Consider the following 26563-nt stretch of genomic DNA (forward strand, 5'->3'; position numbering starts at 1 on the left):
AAAGAAGCTCTTGATTGTTAAAAAAATTCTCTTCATTACTACCTTAGAAAATGTATAAAGAAAAGTCTGGAGAATATGTGTATTGATGTTAGAGTGTAAAGGGTTAAAATAACAAGTAATAATGTTATGGTTTTGGAAGATGTTTTATAATTAAATTGCTTCAATCACGGAAAAAGAGGAGACTCTTCTCGAGTTATTTCTTGACCCTCAGGTTTGACATAAAGCCTACAACAAACGATTTACGGAAGGGCGACGTGTTGAAAAAATCTTAGCTGTTTTGTCGCGACTCTCCTGACTCTCCTCTCTTTACTCTTACCTTTGACCTTGTGGAGTCTGGGCTCTAACGAAGACTCGATTGAAATATGGCGACTGCGATTTGAAATTACAAAATATTTTTTTTAACTTCAAAAAAAGGTACCGAGATAAAATTGAAAATATTGTAAGAAGGTTTTATGTTAAAATTCAAGCGTCTAATTTTAGCGGCCACAAAGTTCCAGGAGCAGAGGACCTCTCTTGTATCTTCAGTACATATTATTCGACGGACTTGCTCTTCCGTAGTGTCTTCTGACGAATTTTTGGATAAAATGTCTGGAAAATCCATGCCAAAATGGATACAGCCCGAAGGGAATGGGGAACTTAAACTTTACAACAGTCTCACTCGTGAGAAGGTGATAATTTTTCCTTTCGTAGTATTTTTGTTGTTAATTTTTCGGTATATGAACAATCCATGTTTAATCATCGAAATCTGATGCAATTATTTCTGTGATGGAATCAGCCAATCGCAATTAGATACGTCTTTTACAAATTATGTCCTTGTCAAAGAGAGTCACTCTTACTAGTCCTAGATATTTTGTGTCCTCTTTTATTTCAAATCTTTTATTTACAGGTAGCTTTACAATATATTAATTCTTTAGATGAACGAAATTTATCCTTAGTTCGTTCCCGGAAGAATTGATATTTCATTTTTCTTTAAAAAAAATAATACTAAACAACTTTGGGCACAGAAGAAAAATTAATTTCAAGTTAAAACTTGCTGAAAGCAAAAAGTAACCATTTTTCAACTGATGACTGAGTTTATTTTATGCCCATCCCAAGTGTTAACAGACATACCTACTCAGTAGGGACTCTGAGAATTCTGAGTTCTTTCCAGCCTTAACCCTTAATAATCTAAAATCAGTATGCATATTTCCCATACTGTTCTCTAAACATCTCCTAGGATGCTGACATGGAGAATCTGTTCAACAATCAAGAGCTTCTTTAGTTGGTGATCAGCTCCTTTATTCTCCTGACATTAATGTTTGATTCAGGGGTGATATGGTGTGGAGAATTTAGATGCCTGTTACTCTTTGGGGTTAAAGGGTTAACGTGAAGTGATGGGAATTTAGTAAACAAGCTTGCAGCATGATGTGGATGAGTGGTCAAGATGTAAGGCTCACAATCTAGGGGTTTAGGGCTAATGGCCATGCAGGGCCAGGTTGTTCCAAAGCAGTTAAACATCCATACTGGGATAAATGCATACAAAACTTATATTTTACCATGGCAATGAAACCAGGATTAGAGCTAATCATGCTTTGCATACTAGCCTAGGTGGATTTGTCTCAGAGCAGTCCTGAGTTCAAATCCTAGCCTAGGATTGAAAATAAATAAAGGGGGTAAGTTTCTAAAGAAACTGTGGTTCTGCATTGGTAGGAGAGTATAACAGGGTAATTTAGTATTATTAACTGAGTTGGAAATATGGTGACAAGAAAACAAGAATAAATTTAATTAGTTAATTCTTGTTTTCTCATTACCATATTCCCACCAATAGCATAGCTCCATTTTCTAAATATGAACCCACACACAACCCACGATTCCTCTGATAATTTGCTCTTACGAAGGGCTAATGCTCTAAATACCAGCCTTTAAACTCTTTACGGTGGCCAATTTATGTTTTCAGCTCAGTTGATAAAATTAAATTACCCTAGGATTGTAAATAGCCTACTGATTTGCCTCCTCCCTGTTGGGTTTGTAATTATATTGTGATTGATTTGGATTATGATATTAGGTTTATCATTGCTTTTACTACGGTTTACTTTTTCCCTCTATAAATAGAACCTATTACTGGTAAGTGACTGTATATTTTCATTTATTTATTTATTTATTTCTGCCTGCTAGAATGTGTTTGTACCACAGAAAGGCAGAAGAGTGTTTTGGTACAGTTGTGGGCCTACAGTGTACGATGCATCTCACATGGGACATGCAAGGTACAAGCTTAATGGATAATGAAAGTTTTGTTTATTAAAATATATCACTGAAATATTAATGGTAGGGAAATGTATAACAGATTTCTAGCACAGTGATCAGCTGCGCATAAACTCAACTCAGGGAAATAACCTTTAACTCTTTAACTCCCTATGTCTGATTGTTTATTCTCCCTTTTAGCTTATACACATTTCCTGGTAAATAAGTAACAAGAATTTGGCATTAAATCAACAACTTCTACCTGATAAGTTTGAGTATTCCCATTACCTGTTTGCTGGATAATGTGTGCATATTTTAGGGAGAGGTTACTGGTTAATCACTTCTGAGAGTTAAAGGGTTAACCATGAAAAATGAAGGAATTACTGTCAGACTCTGAAAACCATTGAACTATGGACTGTCTGGAATTTTCGTAATCATGGAAGATTAATTTACATGGGACATCTATCTGAGCTAACTACAAACCACAAATTAATAACATTTCTGCACCTGATTGACTTGCTTTGTTTACTAAAGTCATATATTTGAAATATTTCCATTGTTCATGGTTCTCTGAATCTTAAATACATTTTTTATAGATTTTCTGGCTATATTAATTTGATTTTCTCTTCCACATTTCAGGTCTTACATCACTTTTGACATTTTACGAAGAGTACTTCAATCTTACTTTAACTACGATGTTTTTTATGTGATGAATATAACAGACATTGATGACAAGGTACCTGGTTTTCTAAATTTTTTAAAGTAGCTGATTTATCAATTTGCTGCAAAATTTTTTCTCTTGCCTTTTGAATAGTTGTAGGGGTCCTTAAAAATATTCTCGCTGGTAGATTGTTCACACAGCTGCATAATTTGCAAATGTTCCTCTGTATGGATTTGATGAATGACTTGATTAAATAATCTTAAACTGGAAAGAAAATTATTTTCTTCAGCAGTGAACCCCTCTTTTTCCCAACCAATGATATTGATTTTTGATAGTTTGTATAATTATGTTATTGTAGTTTAAGTTATTTGTGGTTAAAATGAATTCATACTAATATTATCTGAGTGAGGTTTTTTTGTTTATGGATTAATCTAATTGAGAAACAATAATACAAATTAAACTAGTTGGAAACCAATTGTAACCTTTCAGATTATCTTCAGAGCAAGGCGAAACCACCTGTTAGAGAAGTACATTGAGGGGGCAAACCCTCCAGACAAAATATTAGATGATGTGAACTCTGCATTGGGGGTATGTTTGGTAGCTTAGAGTTAACTAGGGAATAGCTGTGAAACTGAAATTTAAGCCCTAAGAAATCTTATGCTTGTATAATTTTCCTTAATTTTCTCATCATGTTTGTACAAATTTAAAGGTCAATATCTGTAGCACTATACTCAGTACCACTGCCATTATTTTATTACAGTAACCATTTCTGTTGCTATGCTCTAAAAATCACTCCCCGCACAATGCACCACAAAAAAATTGCCAAAATTCCAAAGCCTAGAATCCTAAATGTTTTTATTTCTAAATTAATAATCCCAGTTTTGAAAATATTTGCATGTATTTGTGTTATAATCATGATTATTTTAACCTCTCACTTTTAGGATTGATACAGGATCTTGTTTCAGTTTGTTTTCCTTTTTTTCCCACAGTTTATTACAAAGTTCTGCATAATTTGATTGTTTTAGTGTAACTCAATGCTTGTTCATTTGGTACTTACATGTAACTTAAATAAGTTTTCCTTTACTTCCAGCCATATTCTGCCAAAATGGACAGTACCACAGATGCAGACAAGAAAAATATGTATTTTAAAATTATTGTACGTTGTGTCATTTATTTTATAGAATTTGATGTACAGATTTTTGCTGATGTTAATTCTTTTGAGTAGTTTAAATGCTTCTGAATCAGAAGAGGAAGTTATAATTTTTTTTAGGCCTGAGTGTTATTTTTTTCTTCAAGGAAAAAGTGAAATTGTGTCATTCAAGATTAAAAGAACTACTAACAACAAACAGCAGCGCTGATGAAGTTGTCAGATCAGCAACTCAGGTGAAATGTGATAACTTAATTTTTTTGAGGGTGGTAATTAAAGTCCAGCACAGGTTACCCTGACCCCTTCCCCCACTGTATTTTGTCAGGCTTCAGATCACTGGCATCTAGTTATATACTCGTGGGTGGACATTGGTACGGTGGGAGTGAAATGTCTTGCCCAAGAAATCAAAAAATGACCTGGCCAGGTCTCAAATGTGGACCTCTTGACTTGGAGGCCATCATGCTGGCAGATAGTTCATCCGGTCTCTTTTTTTTAACACTGATAGTGTAAATGGATCAAAACCAGGGATCAATAATCATGTGTACAATGTGATCATCTGAAGAAAAGTAGTTCTGAGAGGGATTGATATCAATAAGAGTGACTAGGGTTTCAACAACCCTTTAGAGTGGAAGTAAAAGATTCCTCACCAGTTCCCTATTACTAACTTCTCTTTGCAAACATAAAATTTAACTGAACACATGATAATTTTTTTTTTACTTGACCCAGGGCTTAGCATAGAACTAAATAACAAGTCAGCATGGGTTATACACAGGCTGTCCAACAGGCTGCCCGATAAGAACTGAAAATTGAATGGATATTAAATTCATATTTTATATATAGAACAGTTTAAAATTAGTTGGAATTTTTTTCTTTATTAATTGACACAGGAGTTGTTGCGTCAGGCAAGTGAACCTCTATCAGCCTGGCTAGACTCTCAAGTAAGATACTCTTTTTGATTATGGTTCAACAGTGGCTTCCAATTGTCAAATTTTAATATGAGATTTTTTAAGCTTTTTAACATGTGGTATTTCTTCCTTTTTCCAGTTTGGATCAGATGTGACAGACCACAGAATATTTGCAAAGCTCACCCAGCACTGGGAGTATGAATTTCACAAAGACATGGAAGCTCTTAATGTACGTCAAACTTTTCTGTGCAAAAGTTCATCAAGAATTTGCTGCTTGCCAGGAACATTCTTTATTCATTTGAATTATAATTGAAATTTGGAGTAGTTAGTGAAAAATTTAGTCAAAGCTTCAAGCTCAACAAAGGTGCCACATTTGACAACCTGAAATCTTGATATAGTTGCAAGACCTGGGCATTTATTTTCCATAAAACAGGAAAGAAAGGTTTACCTATTACACTTTCACCCTTCAGGTAACTCCCAAGATCTGATTGTTAATTCTCCCTTCCAGCTGTCACACCTTCTTTGTAAATAAATTAAAGGAATGTGGTGTTAGATCAAGATAGAAACTTCTATCTGTTAAGTTTGAGTATTCTCATTACCTGTTTACTGGATTATGTACAGATATTATAGGGAGAAGTTGCAGGTTAATCACTTTTGGGAGTTAAATGGTTTACTGTAGACCATAACCTCTGAGTAATAAAAGCATGCTATGTGACTGCTGAACACAGGATGCCAAATTGACTTTTGAATTTCCAACTTTGTGGCTAAAATTTTTTGCACTTTTTATGGCAAATGAAATGGTCATACTTTAGGATCTTGCCAGAAGTATTGATTGAACTATGTTTATATTTCTTTCAGATCCTTCCAGTGGACTGTTTAACACGAATCACACAGTATGTGCCTGAGGTGGTAACATTCATTCAAAGAGTTATGGACAATGGATACGCGTAAGTGAAAGTGATGCTTTGTTGGAATAACTTTTCAAAGTAGGTGGCTCCCCCTTGAAACTTAGTATTGTAAAAAAGAAATTTTAACAAAGATGGTGAAGCAGATGGTGATTTTCACTGGCAGCTGCCCAGAAGTTTGGAACAAATGAAGAAAGAATGATTAGAGTTCCCTGCAAGGCTAAAAAGTCTTGCAGTGACAGTTCTCCTGGTGTAACATTCCTGTTTTTTCCGAAATAGTTTTTAATTATCAAATTGGGTTAATTTTAATTTTGTGGAACATGTTGCTGGTAACAAGTGACTTGAGTTTACAATATCACATCAGGTGCAATAGTCCAATTTGAAAATTTATATAAAAGGAATTTTACTCCCTGAATTAAAATCAATCTTTTAATACATTGTTGACCCCAGTTGTTTTTTCCTTTTTGTGCTCTCTGCAGTTTCTGTGCCTTTTCCTCAGCAGGGTCCATCCTTGTGTGACCCAGTAGCATAAAGTTAAACATACTTGCTGTGTAGTACATACAAAGGAGGTCTCCTCAACCCAGGTCCCTGAGCCAAATGCACCCTAACATTTGTTATATTTTACTCCAGGTATGAATCAAATGGCTCTGTGTATTTTGACACCATTAAGTTTGGCTCTGGTGGTAAGCATGCATATGCAAGGTTGGTACCTGAAGCAGTGGGTGATCTGGATGCATTGGCAGAGGGAGAAGGTACAACTTTAATTTGTACAAAAGATGCAAATCAGTGCTAAACAAGTCTGCAATCACAAAATTTAAGGAATTAATTAAAATTTTAACATTTGATTCATATGGGGTGAATTATGGTCCACTGATTCCTTTCCAATTGAAATAATTGGAGTGTTAATTTGTATGAAAGAATGAAAAAAAAAAAATGAACCCTGAAGTAAAACTCATGGAGTTAGGAGAAGGACCAATATAAAAAGGTCAGACCTTATGTACTTGTGAATCCAGGTTCAGAAATTTCAGTGAGGGCATAGCATTTGAAGGCAAGTACCTTCAACATTGTGCCTGCATCCTATATCCTCTTCATCCTCTAACTACTTTGTGTTTCTATTCATGATTAGGAGAACTAAGTCAAAACCCAGGAGACAAGAAATCTGAACGTGACTTTGCACTGTGGAAAGCCAGTAAACCAGGTGAACCTGCTTGGGACTCTCCTTGGGGAAAGGTAACCATTGCTAACAACAAGGACTTTTTGTAGGATTATACACAGATTCTTTTCACAACTAGAAATAAATTATATTTTTGTAAATACTTTTTCAATTACTAGTCATTAGTGTCTGAAGGTAGAGCTAATTTAGCAAGAATTCAATTCTCCATAACTGATAATTAATAATTGATTTTTGCTCTAGGGCCGACCAGGATGGCATGTAGAATGTTCTGTGATGGCAAGGTTTGTTACTAGTTTAAGATAATACATCATTTTTTCCTCTTGATATCTGTAATCCATCTTCAAATTGATAAATGTATTTATTTTGATTATAGTGAATTGGCATGAAGTGGCCAGGGTAGTTAATAATTTCAAACAACAAAATGATCTCAAGAAGTGAAGTGCAATTTAAGAGAGAGAGATTCCTTAACAGGGTGCAAAGGACTCAATGATATTTCCCCTGCTCCCAAAACGACTTCATAGCTCAGTTTGTAGTGGTACCCACATACTTTCAACCTTTCAACCTGCCTTGGGAGCAAAAATTGTGTTCAAATGCATATGCCTCACCCAATTTTTTGTTGTAAAAAGGCAAAATCAGCAACCATGACTTTATACACATTCACTAAGCTTTTGAACTTACACCTTTTCCTCTTGAACATTGGCATGCAAAAGTGAACTATTTGCCCTTAAACACCTCCATTTTTAAGATATAACATGTTCCATTGTGTTCCATTGGAAAGACTTGACATTTCCAGTTCAAATTCCCCAACATAGCCAGGCAAGATTCAAATCCCATACCCATCAGATACAGACAATGAAGCTTTGAAATGGCCAGCATGGAAGGAAATAGTTGAACATACAGGCTGAAAAATTGAAGAAGATAATTTGTTATCAATGATTTTGTCTTTGTCTCTTTCAGTGAGGTTTTAGGTAGCTCCATTGACATTCACACAGGTGGAGTGGATTTGAAATTTCCTCACCATGACAATGAGCTGGCACAGTCTGAGGTAAATATGATATCCTTAGTCTTGTACTACTGGGAAAAGGGCTAATAGTCAGATCTTGAGGGTGCAAGCTTGGTGTGAAGGTTCAATATGTGCCTGATCTCTGCATTGAGGAGATCAACTAATCAGTCATACCTTGATGACAGTGTTAGCAAAGACCAAAAACAAAAACTCCTTGTGTTTCTTACAGGAAAAGGTTATTAACTACAGTGATTTGAATCACAACTGAAAATATGAAATTATATTCAGAGAAAATGGTGTAGAACATGGTTGTTAAATTAAAATTATTCATGGAAATTTAGCTGTGGGTGGAAAGAGTTGCCAAGGTAGATTTGGTACACCATGCCCAGAGGGACATTTCTATGAGAATCAATTAGGTTGTTAAAGAAACGATTTTGTGCCATCTTCACAAATAATCAGTTTTCATGATTAATGTTCATCTGAACAGAGTAGATCTTTCTAATGAGTAATGATAAAACAGGTCACCTTACAACAGTGACTCTTCAAAATTTTTCTTCAGGCACATTATGGTGTGTGCCAGTGGATACATTATTTCCTCCATGCTGGTCATTTAACTATCGAAGGATGTAAAATGTCCAAGTCTCTGAAGAATTTCATCACAATCAAGGTACATTTTCCTGTCCAATTTTTTTCTTTGTCAGTTGTTAAGTTTAACACTCTGTCAGGAGGTTGTATTGTAAACAGGGTTTGTGTGGCCATGGTAACTTGAAAAGTCATGAATTTTTGTGATATGTTCCAGGTCTTGAAAGTCATGAAGTGCATGTCTTGGTAATGGAAAGTCAAGAATAATAACCTTGGAGGAAATGCTCGTGTTCTTCTTATGTTAAAACAAACCTCAGCAATGCACTTCACAGAAAAGTTTGAAAAAGTCATTGAATTTTGTAAGCTCCAAAGGGTATAAACCTTGAATGAAAAAAACATTTTAATAAAGAGTCTGACTCATTGAATCTTTCAATCCTCTCTCTGGCATTTTCAGGAAGCATTGGCAAGAAATTCTGCTAGACAAATCAGACTTGCCTTCCTTCTTCATGCCTGGAATGCTACTCTGGACTACAGCGAGAATGTGCTTCGTGAAGCTGAACAGACAGACAAGCTATTTAACGTGAGTCTAGGCGGGTATTTTTGAAACCCTAATCCTTTAACTCCCGAGATCGTATTGTTAATTCTCCCCTCTGGCTGCAACCCATTTCTTTGTAAGTTAGTTACAAGAATTTGGTGTTCGATCAAGATAACAACTGTTCCCTGATAAGTTTGAGGTTTCTCATCTCTTGGTTTCTTAATAATGTATCGATGTTGTAAGGAGAAGTTACATGCTGATCTCTTCTGGGAGTTGAAGGGCTAATATTATCTCATATTGGGTGACGTGTAGATCAAGTTGAGTTTCTCGCACAAATTAAGGAAGTGGCCTTTACAGCAGAAACTTATCTTGGTTTCTATAGCATCCAGTGACTAGGGGTATTGCTTCTCGGCCTGTGCAACTGTTCAGTAATAGATCACAGATGACCTCAAAATGTGATAAGATCAAAAAGGTGGCACAGGAGGCGAGTGTGTCACTGACGTTCTTACCACATTTTGACTTATTTTGTAAAGTCATTTTTAACTGAACAGACTCGCAGCAACAAAAATTGTCAATGATGATGTCATTTGTGTGTCTGTCCTCCAATAGAACATGAGTAAGAACCATTCAAGATGCGTGCGTAATTCAGCTTATTATAAGGTTAACCCCAGCGATATATCTCTTTCCGGGAAAGTTGGCTGTTGTCTATGTAGTCTATGTATACTCCTGAGTAAACAGAGGCACTGTGAGAATAAAGTGTTTTGCCCAGAACACAACACACTGACTCCCAGGGCTTTAGCTTGACCTCATATTCCCGGATCCTGCTGTCCATTAATGAGACCACTCAATCTCTCACCTGTGATTGTCTAAAAACCATTGTTGTTCTTGTCTCGCTTTTCAGGATTTCTTCTTGAACGTAAAGGATATTCTTAGGAAACCAGAGGACACAACACCATCAGCGCACAACTATCATGAGTTGGAGAAAGATCTCCAGGACAAGTATGGATCACTCTGCTTTCCAGTTCTCGCATGGATCTATTAAGGAATTCTTTCTTCTAACTATCTATTTCTCATACACGTGCCTTTTAAGGGAGGCAAACATCACCGTGTCGCAGTCAGGTTCATCTATTCCCATTTCCTGTCTGCTGGCCAGATGTATTAATGATGTAAAAAAAAAGTTTTAAGTTGAATTGATGAATCAATATTGGTTTTTATGGGCTCCGCAGTAACTCGCTGAATGCAAAAATCTGCAGTGTCCTTTTAATGCTTAACAAGCAAAATGAGAGACGGAATGGGCGAGAGAGGGGGGGGGGGTGATGGTTTTAAACTTTCATATCTCAAGGGAGGGGGGGGGTATAAGTGTAAGCCATCAAGTCGTAACCTAAGGGAAATCAAAATCTGGTTGTGGGGGTAATAATCAGTTCCGTTATTTTGTAATTTTTTTCCAGGTTCCTTGGTAAAAAGGCGGCAGTCCATGAAGCTCTCTGTGGTTAGTGTAAATATAATTTTCCCCTTACATCTTGAAAGTTGTAATATCACATTGAACTGATTAATGACATGTAAGATTTATACAATTGCAATGGGACGTTTGCAAATCTGAAGGACGAGAGTTGTCTCTTCATTTAAACGTAGTGATTTGTTTCCCTGCTTGCATGTGGGATTAACATACGTCTGCCCCCAATTTACTCCTACCTGCGGCTTCACTCTGTTTATATTTTAAGAAAAAATTCTGTGGACTGCAGTAAAAAACCGTGAATCTTCTTGAGACGTGATGAATATTGAGCACCTAAGAATAAATCATCACTTTCTTCCCTAACTTTCATGACTGTTATCGAGAGCTGGCGTTACTCTTCGTGGGTGCTTGCGTGACGTCTTTTGACAGCTCACGTGAGTTCCCTTGGACATATTTCATTCCCGTTTTTGTGTTTTTGTTGTTGTTTTTAGATTCAATCGACACACCCAGTGCACTTCGACACATGCAAGAACTTGTGAAACTAACGAACATCTACATTAGCGGCAAAAAGGAGAAAAAAGAATCTTCAAATCACCAGCTCTTGGAAGGAATTGCTAAGTATCTGACTCACATGCTAAAGGTTTGTACCCCATAAATGTAGCATCAGTGTTTGGTATCGACTGATTCTTCTTATCGAATCTTATTCAAGGTATCGTTAAAAAATCCGTGCTAATAAATGGTGCGAAACCTTTTTGATTCAGATTTTTGGAGCAATCGATGAGGAACAAGCCATTGGTTTTCCAGTCGCTGGAAAATCTGCTGCAGCTAATGTAAGATATCTTTCTATTACATGTTTTTTATGTGTTTGATTATTTATTGATACATTTCATTTAAATTTCTTCTGCTTTAGTTGCAATGAGGAAGTTATGTCAGTGAAATGGTTGTTGTTGAAAGGGACAGACTAGAAGGTTCCATTGGACTTTTCAGCAGTAGTTTAGGGATTTTAGTTTTCACGGTCTACTTTTTGGCCAATTTATTTTCCTTTTTTCCTTTATATTTTTATTCACGTTGTGGGGTTCCGCAAACGGTCGTAAGTAACTCTTTAGAACTCGAAGCAGGCTTGGTGAAAAGTTTTAGCTGCGACAAACTCGTTATTGCATCTGATTATCCGAAGAACTCCTGCTAAAATCTTTGCCACTTTAGTTTAAATTTTATGGAACAAGTTTTAATAATTTCATGATTATTGCCAGTAAAATTCACCGACTATCAAGTCAAATATCATTTTTTTTTAAATTATTATAATTCAATTGTGATCAGCATGGTTAACTTAAACAAGAATTTTTATTTCAATTTCAGCATGAAGAAGTTGCCATGCCGTATGTCCAGCTACTTGCTGATTTTAGAGAAGAAGTCAGGAATGTTGCGCGGGACGAAAAAGGTGAAACTAAGCAATTAACGGCGAGAGAGGATAAATAAATTATCCTCTCTTGATGCCGGTTAAAAGTCTGGTCTGCCTGTGCAGTTCTTAACTTTGGGTAACTAAACAAAAGGACACAGACCATGCCAACAAAATATTTTGAAAATTGGTTGGAAAAGTAAGGTCAAATATTTTTAGAAACTTGGAAAATATGGAAGATCGAATCGTGGTTCTGAAAATTTTCTTTGTGGCCTAGTTGCTTCACTGTGAAATAATTGTGTGAAAGTAGAGTTCAACGTACATTTTGTGGAAGTCCTCAACAACTGGCAATTTTTTTTTCTAGTAACTAAAATCCTTCAGGCATGCGACAGGTTAAGAGACGACAGTTTGCCAGAACTTGGAGTGAAGCTTGAAGACGTGGAAGGTGAGTTAAAACGCGTTCTTTCTTCTGATGTACATTAATGGATGCCGGTCACTTACTTCCGGCTGTTTAAACGTATTCGACCCTGTTATGAATAAGCAATGGTTACTTTTCTGTCCTCAAGGTGACCACGCAGTGATAAAGTTTGTGGACAAAGAAACGTTATTGAAGGAAAAACAGCAACAATTAGAGGTATATTTTTGATCTGTCCCTTTATATGTCCGTTTATGTAACTGTTGTGTATATTTGCTTGTTACTTATTCCGCGAGGTTTTACATTTTTGGGTTAGGAACAAGAGAAGAAGCGGAAACAGAAGGAGGAAGCCAAAAAGAAGTTGGAAGCGGAAAAGGTTTGACCGGTGACATTGTGTTTTGTTCTTGGGCACGACACTTCTTTTCAAACAGTTCACTCTCTCGCCTTCCTTGGAAATTTATCTTACAAGAGCAAATTTACGCTACCCCGATGCATCTAACTTGCCGTGGCATAATTTTCCCATCAGTCGCTCAGCTTTGTCGCTCAGCTTTGGAAAAAGCCTCAAGAGCTTCTTTGTGCTTTTCACTCCGAAATTTATTTAGTTCATTCATTCATTGATGTTCCTTTTTTTTCAGGCTGCAAAGGAAGCCAAAGCTAGAATTCCCCCGTGGGAAATGTTTAAACACGAAACAGACAAGTATTCTAAATTTGATGAACAGGTAAGAGTTCCTTTTTTTAGGTACACTGATACCTTTATGGTGTTCTAATGCAATTTGAGTTCAGGCTACCGTCTCTGAGTTTATGTCTAAGCTTTAGTTTCTAAATATCGGATAGAAATGGTTGATTAACTATGCTTGATGCTAATCGCCTAGATTTTACCGTTTCAGCGGAATTTCGGCGTTCATCAAAACCAGTCATCTACCAAGACAACCAATTGATTTGCGCAGTTTTGCTGACATTATACAAAATGATGTGGTTGTTGCCCGGGAACTAATATGGAGTATTTAGGCACAATATAGTTAAGCAGTAGAGGACTTTTTTTCCGTGTTTGAATAGCTTCTTTGAAATGTTATCCAAAAATAATAATAATAATAATAATGATAAATCAGAAAAATATGCGCGTCTTAAACGTGACACAGTGTCAATATTGAAGAAATGTAAAATGGTTTCCGTGTTTACATAGCCTGATGTAAACACTTGGGAGGTTGGGAGAACACGAGATAAGCGTAGGAAACCACAATGCGAAGCGGAGTGGTTTCCAGCTTATCGAGTGTTCTCCCAACCCCCCAAGTGTTTACATCAGGCTATGTAAACACGGAAACCATTTTACATCTCTTTTATAAAATAACTGATGAAAGAGCCTCTTCTTGCAACGAAGGAAAGCGACATGCTTGTTGTTGTTGTTCATTTGGCTTTTCAGCCGTTTCTTGAATACTGGGAAAATTAAACTCCGAAGAAAAATTAGGAAAATCTTTTTCTTCCATTACTGTACTCAAAACAAACTTAAAGAAACTGAGTTACTGCTAAATAAATAACAGGGAGAACTCCGCGAGAAGATTCAGTATGAAAACCGTGTTTACATACGCTCATGTAAAATGGTTTTATGGCCAATCAGAGCGCGCGTACTATTTGAATTATTTTATAAACTCTTATCTAAAACACACCTATTCACCAATGAGATCCCTTACATCACCTTACCTAGTAACAGTTCTGGCTTTACACTCTGGCTTTACACACTGGTCGAATATTATTATCCTTCAGATGTAAGAGCATTAACGACTCCGTTAGTCTTAGATGTTTTTTATCTTGCTTCACAGGGAGTTCCTACCCATGATCATACGGGAGAGCCACTGAGTGGCAAACTGATCAAAAAATTGAAGAAAATGTACCAACAACAAGAGAAACTGTATAATTCTGTTGGGGCTGGCCAGGCAGCAAATGGTTCCACAGAAAACTAACGTGACACTAAAATTTAACTGAATTGTAAGACATAGTGATACAATTGAAATAAAAGGCACAATGAGTTTTGAGTTTGAACTTTAGTGCTTCAAGACCTTTTGGGATTAAAGTGAAGTTAGTAAATTGTACTCTCTACTAAGGGCTGTTTATTTCCCAGTTTTAAGATCCGTTACGTTCATATCTTTTAATTTGCAATTCTTGTTATTTTTAAAGGGCACGATTAGCTTGAATGTCGATGTGAGTTTCAAATTCAGACACATTCAAGTGAAAAGCCATCTGAAAAAGTGGCGAAATATGCTAGAAAATTCCTTCAATTTCTTAGTCTGTCAACGTAGTTAATGCCTGAATTCTCTACGGTAAATTATATATTGCATGCAAGGCTAAGCATTGATATGCAGGTGTGAGGACATGTAGGAGGGGTCTGTTCTTCGCATTAACTTCGCTTGTTCTTCATTTTATCCAACTCCACAGCTGCTAGAATCAACACAGCGATCAAAACGTCTGTAAAAGGTAACCTAAGTAGGGAAAAGAAAAACTCTCGACTTTTTGTACACTACTTATTTGATTACATCTTTCCCGCTGATTTAGTATTTTCTTTTAAGCTTCACCAGAAAAGTTATACGGATATCAAACACTGCGACTTGCTCGTTCATGTAGTTGTTTGTTCATATGCCAATGTGGTTTGGACACCCTTAAACCACGTCACGAAGCTGGCCTCGTCGTAAGCCTGTGCGCCAGCTTCTACAACGTTCGCACATGCACAGACGTTTGATCGCTGTCAGATCTTAATTAATCCTTTAAACCCTAAGAGTGACAAGCATTTAATTTCTCCTTACAGTAACACTGCTGAATCATTCACTAAGATCATGAGAATAAAGGAAATTATTTTCAAACTATGGAACTTTGATTGTTAAATTAATTCTCCTCGTCAGTACTAAAGAGAAGTATAGAGAAGAGTATGGAGAATCTGGATACTGATGTTAGGGTATAAAGGGTTAACATATTCACAAACAATCACAAGCCAGTAATTGGCCGATCAATTCAAAGCTTCAACATCCCTCCTCTCCTGTATTAAGCGGTCAGCCATGGGGAATGGTGACTGCATTTACAGGTTGCCTGCTTTATTCAGGTTTAACTTTACCTATAAGAAAACAATGTCATAGACAGTCTCCACGTTTGAATTTGGTAGAAAAGAAAGTAGTCTCTCTTTTCTAGAAGCTTGTGAATATCAAATCTAACTTCTGTGTGTCGTCTCCTGTAACGATCAAAAGGGAGTCCTCGATCAGAAAAGCTTTTTTGTTGACTTGAGAGAGGTTTCCTTTTTTGGTGGCATTTTTGGTTTTTTTTTTTTTAATTTGTTTAAAAGATGAAAAATTAACTAATCCCATTCTGTGTGGTTCTGTGTAGTTCACAAGCTCAATGTCCGAGATACTGATTCACCTCATTTATTTCCGGCTTATCTCGCCTCGTGGTATTTTCCGCTGCAAAAGCCACCATGTAGGAATTTTCTTATTTCTCTTAGTTATCTGCTACATCGCAGCAGTGGAGTCACTATGTATCTAGACTCTTTTCAGGCGAGCAAAATGGTTCGAGATATTGGAGCATTGTGATATCCAGATGTTACACAAACTTTGCAACGCCTAGGGTTTGAGGTCCACATTGACAGGTATTTGTATTCCATTCGAGACAAAACCGTTTCTCCCCAGTAGTCTTTCATTAACTTTAGTAAATGAAAAATCAGAGAGGACTGGGAACGGGTCTGACTCTTCGAGCATCTCAAGTATTTTCCTCCGCTTTCTTCCGGGTGTAGTCAATTATATGACTACAAGATGGCGTCTGCTTGTTCAGAGAGATGGCAAGCTAGTCTAAGCACCATATTGAAGAGAAACAGGTACATGTTTAACAATCCCCTTATAAGTGATATCAAGTTTGCCTTTCCTAATCACGACAAGCGAATAATTCCAGCGCACAAATATGTCCTCGCCATCAGCAGCCCCGTGTTCTTTGCTATGTTTTACGGAGAGCTCCTTGAGAAGAAAGAAACGGTAGATATAACTGATTGCGACCCGGACATTTTCCTGCAATTTCTGCGCTACTTGTACTGTGACGATGTAAGTTTAAAAAATGTTAACCAGGCCATCTATCTGTTGTATCTGGCTGATAAATACGATGTCCCTTCGCTCGTAACCAAGTGTGTAAATTTTGTTGACGGAGCTATGGATCCATTAAACGCCTTTGCCGTCATCCCTCATGCAAGGCGTTTTAGGCATCCTGGACTGGAGGATAAGTGTTGGGAGGTAATCGACTACAACGCCAAAGATATCGTTTTAAGTGCTTCGTTTCTCGAACTCGAACATGACCTCTTAGACCGTTTTGTCGAGCGATCTTCGTTACGCATAGATCATGAAGTATCACTTTTCAGGGCTGTGGATAAATGGGCCCAAAGACGGTGTGAGGAGGAAAACATGGTTGTCAGTGGTTCCAGTAAAAGGTCCTTACTGGGAGAGCATCTGGTAAGGAATATTAGCTTTTCACGGATGTCGCCTCAAGAATTTTCAGACGTAGTAATTCCTTCAGAAATTTTGTCCAAGGAGGAGATAATCGATGTGTTTAAACAGTTAACTTCGGTCTCCGTCCCCTATGACCTAAAGTTCGCGACTGTCCCAAGGGCAAAAAGTGATCCTAAGAGTATTTCACATCATTCACTGGGCAAAATATCTCTCCCAAATCGAATGAGAGTAGACCTTAGAGCGGAGCAAAGTGAATCAGTACTGAATATGCGGAAAAGCGGAGTGTTGACATTTACGGTAAACAAGCCTGTTATGTTGTATGGTGTAAACATAATTGTCGACAAAGCGAGAAGCAGTCGTATCAGCCTGTCCATCTTTCGAAAAGACGAAACGATCAGACAAATAAACAGTAATAGTTTTGTTACCAAGCCTTCCCGATCTGAAGAATATGGAGAAATTGAAGTTTTCTTAAACCGACCGCTTCCTTTGACCAAGGATACTTGCTACACAATTGAAACAAATACGGATGCAACGGGAAGACAAACTGTGTTTGTTTGGTCGGCCTCATTTCTGGAATCTTTACAGAAATCTGGGTTTCGTTCGCCGTCAAATTCAGTATTCTGCTATTGCTCTGGACGTTATACCGAAAGCGTACCAATGAATGTTGGCTACAAGGGAGAGATAATTCATCTAGCTTATAAAGAATTAAATGATGAAGCGGACAAGCGGTGGAAAAAAAGCGATTTCTCAATCTTCCACAAACTACTTTGGTAAACTTTGCTTCTCTACATACTAATTATCTTCATAAAAACAGCAGCTCAGAGCGAACTTGAAGAGATGATATCTATCCTATATAGAGTTGGTAGTGAAATATACATGTGTTGTAAATGTATGCGTTCACTATTCAAAGAGTTTATTTATGGTACAATAAAAGGAATATGTTTCAACAAGAGAGATTGCAATTTCATTTGTTGTGAAGCAAGCTAATCAGTAGATTGTTCATCCTAAAACTGCAAACAAAATATATGAGGCAGCAAAAAGAATTGGAACATTAAATATTTGATGCTTTGCTTCTCTTATAAATGTTTCTGTATAAATCGTGCGATTTTGGGAACTTTGGATTTATCCATTACTTCTAGTATTGTGGTATATCTGGTGCATTTTAAAAGACCCTGACGAAAGACAAGATAGGCGTTTAATTTATAGATTTAAGCCTCCATTTCAGCAGGCTTGGATTTTTATGTTCGAAAGTTTAGAATAAAATAATTTTAGTGAACAGTTTGCTTATATTCACCCCTTACTAATGACTCTAGATGATATTCCCGGTGAGTCAATTTGATTCCCAATCAAATCGTTCTCCAGTTGTTCAAATACATTTAGTAAACCAAGGAATCGCCTTCTTAGAAGTCGAAGAATATTCGAGTTAATTTCTTTCACGCTTGAATTGCCTACCGTAAATTTGAATTGTAGAGGAGGCTGTAGGCATCTCATAAATATTACAAGGGCGCTTTTTCCGCTCTGTGTACTTGTCATTTGATCCACAACGGCTAGAATTAGAGCTTAATTACATTGAGGTAACATGGCTGACGCTTGCGAAAATCGGTGGCAGACCAGTAAAAGCACAGTTCTGGAGAGAAACATGCACATGTTTAACAATCCTGTTATGAGTGACATCAAGTTTGTCTTTCCTGATCACGACAAACAAAGAATTCCAGCGCACAAATATGTCCTCGCCACCAGCAGTCCTATGTTCTTTGCTATGTTTTACGGAGAGCTGCGTGAGAAGAAAGAAACGATTGAAATAGATGAGTGTGACCCAGACATCTTCCTTCAGTTTCTGTGTTTCTTGTATCGTGACTGTGTGACTATCCAAGATGAGAACAACGCTATCCAGCTGTTGTATTTAGCGGACACATACGACATCCCTTCACTCACGACGAATTGTGTGGATTTCCTAGATGGAGCTATGCAGCCGCTAAATGCCTTTGATACGCACGCAATAGAATATGCATGCAAGCGAGGATGAGCTGTAGTTCTATTTTGTACTTTAAATCAGTTATAATTTCCGGCCGAGGCTGGCTTACTTGGTAATCAAACCCATACTTGTCCTTCCCCCTCCCCCCTCTCCCCCCACTGTCCTCACCTCCCCTCACTCTCCCCTATCATTGAAGCGTGAAAAATATATGTTTTGACCCTATTAAAAGCTTGTCATTAGCTTAGCCTTATGAAAATTTTTAGTTTCGACAGATTTCGCAAACTAAGGAAATATTTCTTACGTTTGCCCCATCCTGCAGTTTTGGCCAATCTTTGCGTCAGCATATTACATAACTATATCCTAAAGAGGAAGCTGAATCTTAATTTCCATGCTAATGGTGTGGCGATTCATGTACTTTAAAAATTAAACATTCAGTGAGGACTGGCGTGTTGTTCAGATCCCCAAAGAATTTACTGAGCGAATTTTTCTTGCCATGGGAGGATTAGATTTATCGTTACTAGAATAGGCAATCTGATGAATACTCCAGAAATCAAATATTTGCGGAAAGACTGGTTCTCATATCTTGTTGGAAATCCACAACGAGAAACGAATTCCAGTCTCTCAGTAGACAACTCATTTAGATCTGTTTTTGGATAAGTATCGTCATTGCTTTTTCGGTTAAAAGAGATGAAAAAGATACCTTTATAGTTCTTGATTTTAAGTAATAAATTTACGCGACAGTGTAAGTGTATTTTGCAAGCTACCACTGTCTGACTTGAATACCTACTCTTATTTCGAAACACTCACACATCGCATATACAGCGCACAAATGGGAGCTTGAAATATACTTTTGCCCATTGGTTTTCATCAAAGCGTACACATGGTTTTTTCGAACTTAAGGTCACGTTTGTACTTGCGATGAGGTTCAAATTGTGTTATCCCTTTCCACCCTAACATCAGTCTGTATATTCTCAATACTGTTCCCCGTACATTTCTTCAGGTGCTGACAAAAAGATTTTGTTCACCTATCAAGAGCCTCTATACATGGAGATCATTTCCTTTATTCTCATGACCTTAATGTTTGATTCAGCAGTGATATTGTAAGGAGAAATTAGATGCCAATCCCTCTTAAGGGTTACAGGGTTAAATTGTGTTTTCTCATGGCGTGTATAAAGGCTTTTAGTAAAATTTCTCCGATTTATACCGCATGATTGAACGGTTTTACAAAACATATTATACTGCATTAAAATCAATGTTGTCTCAGAGTGAATGAACGACAGACGTGTGGGAAGAACGATTGAACGAAAAAACATGTACAGGAAATGACTTTCAATAGATGTCAATGAAATCAAGAAACGGAAGAGGTCTTGGAGTGGGCGACGTAAACTCTCCGAGAAAATAATATCAAGAATAAAATATTGGAGAAGCTGTAAGTTCTCACGTCTTTATATTAGTTATCAGACCCAAAAGGGCGGCATTTAGAATGCAAACAATTAGAAACTCAGTGTCGTATTGCATGCATGTGCTTATCGCGTCTGTAATTTATGCATTTATTGCGCGATTTTGTTTTTAAGGCATTCATGCATGAGACACGCGCTTTGACCCCCTTTGGAACCGCCGCATCAGAGTCAATCGTATGATAATCACGGTGCATTTGAAGAGATTTAACGCACCGCGAGCTCCTCGACAACTCCCATCATAAAACATAACTTCGCCTCAAAACTCGCAGTTCGGAAAAAAAAATAAGTTGGAACTTAATCTCGCTTTATCAAGATGGGGTCTTGTATGAGCATGATTTGCCAGTGTCATCTCTGTAGGTGTTGTGAATGCGGTCCCCCATGTTACTGTTGTCGATGCTGCAAACACTGGTTCGGAGATTGGTGGATGTGCAGTGACTGCTGTGATGATTTCTCTGATGAAGAGTATTACCCAGTTAATCCAACGAAAAACGATAAAGAAGCGCCACCGGATGACGGAGAAGGGATGTATAAATATCCGAACGGGGACGTGTACGTCGGCGAATGGAGACGGGGCAAGCGACATGGCTATGGAGAACTTGTAAAGAAAGACGGAACGCAGTGAGTAGTCACGTACTGCAAACCTTGATGTTTAATTTATGTTCAATTCAGAGTTTACTTAAACAAACGCTTGTGAGGTACAATCGAGGCATTCAAACACTACTTCTGTTCTATTTTATTCTAGAATATTATTAACTGTTGTTTTGAAAACATTCAGTTTATTTTGACGGTTAAATTGACAACGGAGTCGAATAAAAAATTCGCAATTAGTTTAACATGTCACGCCAGACTGCTTCAAGCCAAGAGCGGTGTAAGTTCCCCGGAAAAAGTGAAAAAAAGGTTCATTAATCATTTTTCTTTGCTCATCGACGAAGCAATGGTCATTGTTGTTCTTATTGTTTAAAAATTGGTTTGTCTTTGTTTTTTTTTTTACATTAAGCATTTTCATAGGGAGCACGTCACATCGGATTGATATTCGAGCGCGCCTTGAACGAAAGTTCGAGTGACTCAGAAAATGTCGAAATAATATCCTAAGAGTGCAACCATTTGAAATTTCGCAGTAAATTTTACCAAGACCAGTATTGTGAATAAGCTCAATTTTGTTGTTTATCTTTCAAGCATTAATCTCAAAGTTAACATGGCTACTTAAAAAGTCAGATTGGTTTATTGACGAGAAGGCGGCTGTCGAAACGAGAAACTGGTATTGAACACAATTTACATGAACTTTCTTGAAGAATATCCCATCGAAGGTTTTAGAAACTGGGAAAAAAGATCACCGCTTAGGGGTTCATTTTTGATAAAAGTCTTGTTTATACTTTAAAAGCTTACTGCTGCTACTTAGTTTCATGTCTGGCGTTTAATGTACATCAAAACCCACTAGAAATGGGGCAATTCAAACTACATTCTTGAGATAGAAGCAGAGCAGAGTGAAGACTTTTCTAGAGAGGAGAAAAAACTATTTATGGTACCGACGTGTAGGTTCATTTCGGCGGTTGATCATCTGGTTGCCCACTCGACTGATATATTCAAAAATGCAGATTTGGTATGGCACCGTTGAATGATCATTTTTTTGGACTTAAATTTTACACGGTGCAGTATTTTTTATCATATCGGGTTCCAAAACATTTCCATCAGTTTTAAAAACAGGGTGTGTTTATATTCGATCTTTAAAACACGTCAAGACCTTGACAATGGGATAAATCATCTAACTTTCAGTTGTCTAACAAAGTTGGACAACAAAGGAGAAATTTGCAATTCAATTTGTTAATTCAACTTAAAGTACTTTTTGTTGATATTCAAATTTTGGATGAAAAATGATATTATTCCTAAGGTTTCGAGCGTTATGGAGATCGATGAGTGATTTCCGTCTTCTCTCTGTTCGTGTTAATTGGAACTTCTGCCCATCAACTTAAATTTATTTTCTAACCGTTTAACACTCAAATATCATAATATGCAAGCTTTTGCCCGGACGAGACATATTCTGCCATCTAATATCGAGAGAACCTAATTACGTCACTATGGTAACATCAGCTTTCACCAAAATTCTCAAGTTCTTGTAATTTTTTCTTCAGTCCGCGTTATCGCTTTCGTGGGAAAGGTGTTTACTCGACAAAACAATAAGTTCCATTTGTATTCTCGAAAATACCTGAAAAACGATAACCTCTTGATTCATTTCAAGATCTTTTGAGGTTCAAGTAAGGTTTTTGCGCTCTTGAATATCCGTAGATCTAGAGTGTTCTGAAAAGATATCGAAACAAATCTATAGTAACATTTCACTCGCTCCAATCCCTACTATTTGAGTCATTATTGGAAAAACGTATCGAGTCCTTATGTAAGTGCGAGATCTTTATCAATAAAAAAAACAGCTTTCTGTCCAATGAAATTAACAATTGGGGGCAGGAAGTTATGATGCCCCACGCATTCTGTTGAATACATGAAAAAACATCTTGCTTTACAAGAATGCATATATATCTGTTGTGCCCAGACTTAATATTCTTCTTTATCTCCCGCAGCTTTAAATGATAATTATTATTTTTTACATCTGTTGATTGCGTGGTATTGTATGTCAGTTAACTAGACTGAGGGATGCGACTTGAATGAATTAAAAAAACATAGTCTCAATATCCAATAAAAAAAGCTTTTCTTAGTTCGTAGCCAGTGTTCCATGAGAGAGGAAATTCTTGAAACGTCAATAAAAAAAAATCTATCGCTATTTATTTTCTATCCCAAAAGAAATTATTTTACGGATTACATTAAAATGTGCCCGCTTTCAGCCGCTACATTCTCATAAAAATCCTAATTAAAAGTTGAGTTAACTACTCACATTTAATGATATGTGTTATGACCCTCGCATTACTCGACAAAAGAGTGCGTAAAACTATACGATGAGCGTACTGGTGCGAGAGGTGAGCCTTGAGTAAAGCTTAAAGAGTTCAGTAGCAACATCAGTCCTTGAAAAGAGAAATTTTAAAATTTCGGAAGTGATACTGGACTATATTCGTTTTGCTCAGCCGCGCTTCCTGATATGCCTAAAAAAACTATTAAACTACCGCCACTCTGTTAAACGGTCCAATGTAAGACTAAAAACCAATGATGACTTCTATTCGCCTTTTTCGTCGTTTCAAGACATTTGCAAGAGTCGACTTAGAGTTTTAGGATTTCTCTCTAATGGTCTCTGATCTGATTGACTTCTCTGATAACATTGGTTGCGGTTTTACGACCCGCAATAAATTCGCGCTCTCACCCCACATAACAGCGATCTCCAACCCTCTCCTCCCCCAGCCCTCTCCACCCATGTATCATTAGGGACCTTAAGCAATCCACGACGACGACGGTAACGAGGATCGAAAAACAAAAGATCTAATTGGCAGAACAATAGCTCAGCACGTGCGTCTTAAAACTTTGTACATTTCTTAGCCGTCCTAGGCAAAACAACAACGTGAAATCACCACAATTTGCGTCGTCTGCAAATCGAAACCGCGACGGCAAATTATTTTAATTTACGTTTGGAACTCAACGCTTCTTTTATACGTTATGCGGAAGTTGAGGTATGGCGCTGTTAGAGACGGTAACCACATGCAGCCATTTTTTAATTTCTAATTGAAGGTAGAAATTCATTTTTTAATCGAATTCTTCCTTGGCGTTGCCTTCCTGACTGCATAAGGTCCCTATTATCTCCTACGGTTTCTTTAGGTCGTGCTGTCCATAAGCCATTTGTTAGTCTCACTGTAAGGCGTATAAACTGTTTTTAGCTTGCATTTGTCATTCCTAGGACTTGATTTCTTTTGTTCAACTTATCCCATGATAGGGTTGTTGGCTTCTTCTACGATGATGAATATGTGGGAGAGAAACCGGACGAGAGACTGAGAAGGAGTCCTGTGACGTCAAGACCCTTCAGCAAGATGCAAGTGAACGAGGAGGGCGATGCTTCGTAAGTACCCATAATACTTTGAGCACTAGGAACAGATAAACTCAGTCAATTTTAAAACAAAAATCTTGCATATCTGTTTTAACTGATTCGCGCCTGGGTTATCTTATTGTGACCTTTTTTATTCAATAGTGGAGCAAGAAAAGAGGATCAAGAGGCGATTGAACAGGCCTGGAAAGAAGAGAAACAAAAGATTAACTCAGATTCGAATGGAGCACAATCCTACTCAACCATAAACAACGGCAAGGAGTAACAAACTTACAACCCCTCACTCTTAGATTCATTTCTACACGCAATTAACAGACTTCATATAAAAATATCGTAATATTTGCATTTATTTTGTGTCTTTTCGTTGGATGCTCGATTCTAAGTAGCTAGTGTAGTGTTAAATAAATGTCAGGAGACACGGAGTATTAGATCAAGTACTGTGTGATATTGTGGGGCAGGCCCCTAAGCCTTCGAACGATTCAAATCCAATGAAATTGCAGAGGACAAAATCTCAACTATAAGGATATGAATAATTAATTGAAATATGGCAGGCACGAAAACTTGATGCTGAGTAGATAGATTTTGCGCCCAGTAGAAGGTGAGATTTCAGTTCTTTCCTGTAGGTTTGACTTTGGAAAAATTTAATAATTGTGAGGGAAAAACAAGTAAACTTTATTCTTTGCTTCTGTCACAAATTTGTAGATCTTTCTCGGAAAGTCGAGTATGTTTAAAACTGAGTTATAGCATTTTTAAAGAAAATGGACTACTTTCAGACGTGACGAGCCTAATTTTTCTCTAGTGTATACAGGGCACTGGTCAATATTTACGATTTTGAGTCTAGGACGAGGCCAAGAAAGTTTACTTGCGCGAAAACGTTTGAGTACGTGATAAAAGTGTACGAGTCCTTTATGTTTCTAGGCGACCTCTTGCACGCGCAGGATGCACATCGAAGTTTTTCGCCGGTGTTAAAAACAAATGATCATCCAGCGAATGATAAAAGTTTCCTGGGTTTTTGAAACAGGATACTTAATTTTATCTACGCCACATGAGAAATTTCCTCGTCTTTGAGAATTCGATGTATGAAATAGTTTATATAAATTCAAAGTAAAGTAAATTAAATTAACTAGGGTGTAAGTCAAATTCTTCAGCACCGTTCCTTTCACGGTTATGTAAACGTAGGTGAACGTAAATAAAGCTATTTTTTAGAGTTGTGCTGCAAAAACTATTTAAAGTTCGTGTGTTAGAAAATTTCATAAGAATAAACTGTAGAAAAATACGCTAAATGGATCGTATTTTCCACGTAAATGAATGAAATGAGAAATACTTCTGAGTCGCTAATCAAAACGTACATTGAAGATCGATCATTTTCTACATATCACGTTATTTAAATTGTCTTGGCTATAACCTCGTTCTCAGGCTCCTCTCTCTGTATCCCTCTCTCCTTCCTTCTTTTCTCGAGGGGGTAGGTGAGAAGACCTTGTAACAAGGTTGTGTTGTCGACTGTTTATTTGTTTGTCTTATTGTTTACAAATATAATAAATTGGCGCGTCAGTATGAGTGGATATATCACTAGAGTTTCCCAAAAACCGGAAAGTGTAAAATAAATTGCATTTCATTCACCTGAAAGTTAACTTGAGCGAATAATGATTCTTGTATGGTGGTATTGAACTTCCTGCGTGCTAAATATGCTTAAATGATTGCCTTTTCCTTGGACAAAAGACAAATGAGAGGAAGATCAACAAATTTGACCTTAAAATTGTTTCCTTACTTGGAACTGGTTAGCTCAAATGACCACCACAAACCACATAATACCAAGCCGAGGTTTAATAATTATTCAAGAAATACATTTATAATTCGCAATCAGAACAAACGCAGATCAAGTCTTAATCTCGTAGCTAAATTCAAAAACTTCAATGTTAACTTACTTCTGTGGCGGATCGTCGCAATAGTCTCACTTTACAGGTTAGGAGATTCTTTTGGTAAGCGGATTTAGAGGTAAACAAATAAAGATAAAATAACTTCTTTCTCACTTCGATTCCGCTGAAAAACTGACTTGAAACAAAAATATAACGCTTTTAAATCAAAGTGTAGAATTGATGTCAATCACGATTCTTGTCGCTAAATAAATCTATCAGCAAGAGGCGCCGCCTACTTGATAAACGAAACAAAAATAACTTGATTTACATTTTTTGAAGTGTGAAATGAAACTAAGGAGTTAAAATATAGGGTTACGCTAACCTCTGGAAGCCTTGACGGTGTCACCTTACATTACGCTTTCTTCTCGCTCAGC

At 37.1% G+C, this 26563-nt stretch overlaps 4 protein-coding genes across 4 annotated transcripts; all 4 read left to right on the plus strand.

The window, feature by feature from the left end:
- Positions 1 to 360: 360 nt before the first annotated feature.
- Positions 361 to 14420, plus strand: LOC131778840 (cysteine--tRNA ligase, cytoplasmic). Its single transcript, XM_059095309.2, has 25 exons — positions 361 to 668; positions 2155 to 2243; positions 2860 to 2956; positions 3371 to 3469; positions 3972 to 4037; positions 4178 to 4264; positions 4916 to 4966; positions 5073 to 5162; positions 5792 to 5880; positions 6469 to 6590; positions 6965 to 7068; positions 7253 to 7293; positions 7970 to 8057; positions 8575 to 8682; positions 9052 to 9177; positions 10034 to 10131; positions 10581 to 10621; positions 11077 to 11225; positions 11347 to 11415; positions 11942 to 12023; positions 12346 to 12426; positions 12548 to 12615; positions 12713 to 12772; positions 13032 to 13115; positions 14214 to 14420. Exons 1-25 carry the CDS (start codon positions 453 to 455, stop codon positions 14352 to 14354), a joined length of 2346 nt encoding a protein of 781 aa, XP_058951292.2. The 5' UTR covers positions 361 to 452; the 3' UTR covers positions 14355 to 14420.
- Positions 14421 to 16184: 1764 nt separating this feature from the next.
- LOC136283111 (BTB/POZ domain-containing protein 6-like) lies at positions 16185 to 17891 on the plus strand. The gene has a single exon (XM_066171384.1). It carries the CDS (start codon positions 16185 to 16187, stop codon positions 17637 to 17639), a length of 1455 nt encoding a protein of 484 aa, XP_066027481.1. The 3' UTR covers positions 17640 to 17891.
- A 553-nt stretch (positions 17892 to 18444) lies between these two features.
- Positions 18445 to 18891, plus strand: LOC136282970 (BTB/POZ domain-containing protein 6-like). Its single transcript, XM_066171134.1, has one exon. It carries the CDS (start codon positions 18445 to 18447, stop codon positions 18889 to 18891), a length of 447 nt encoding a protein of 148 aa, XP_066027231.1.
- A 1561-nt stretch (positions 18892 to 20452) lies between these two features.
- Positions 20453 to 25480, plus strand: LOC131778999 (uncharacterized). The gene is made up of 3 exons (XM_059095509.2): positions 20453 to 20918; positions 24166 to 24288; positions 24418 to 25480. The coding sequence occupies exons 1-3, from the start codon at positions 20614 to 20616 to the stop codon at positions 24536 to 24538; spliced, it is 549 nt and encodes a 182-aa protein (XP_058951492.1). The 5' UTR covers positions 20453 to 20613; the 3' UTR covers positions 24539 to 25480.
- Positions 25481 to 26563: the final 1083 nt, after the last annotated feature.

The sequence above is a fragment of the Pocillopora verrucosa genome, chromosome 8, assembly GCF_036669915.1.
Source record: "Pocillopora verrucosa isolate sample1 chromosome 8, ASM3666991v2, whole genome shotgun sequence".
Classification (NCBI taxonomy): domain Eukaryota; kingdom Metazoa; phylum Cnidaria; class Anthozoa; order Scleractinia; family Pocilloporidae; genus Pocillopora; species Pocillopora verrucosa.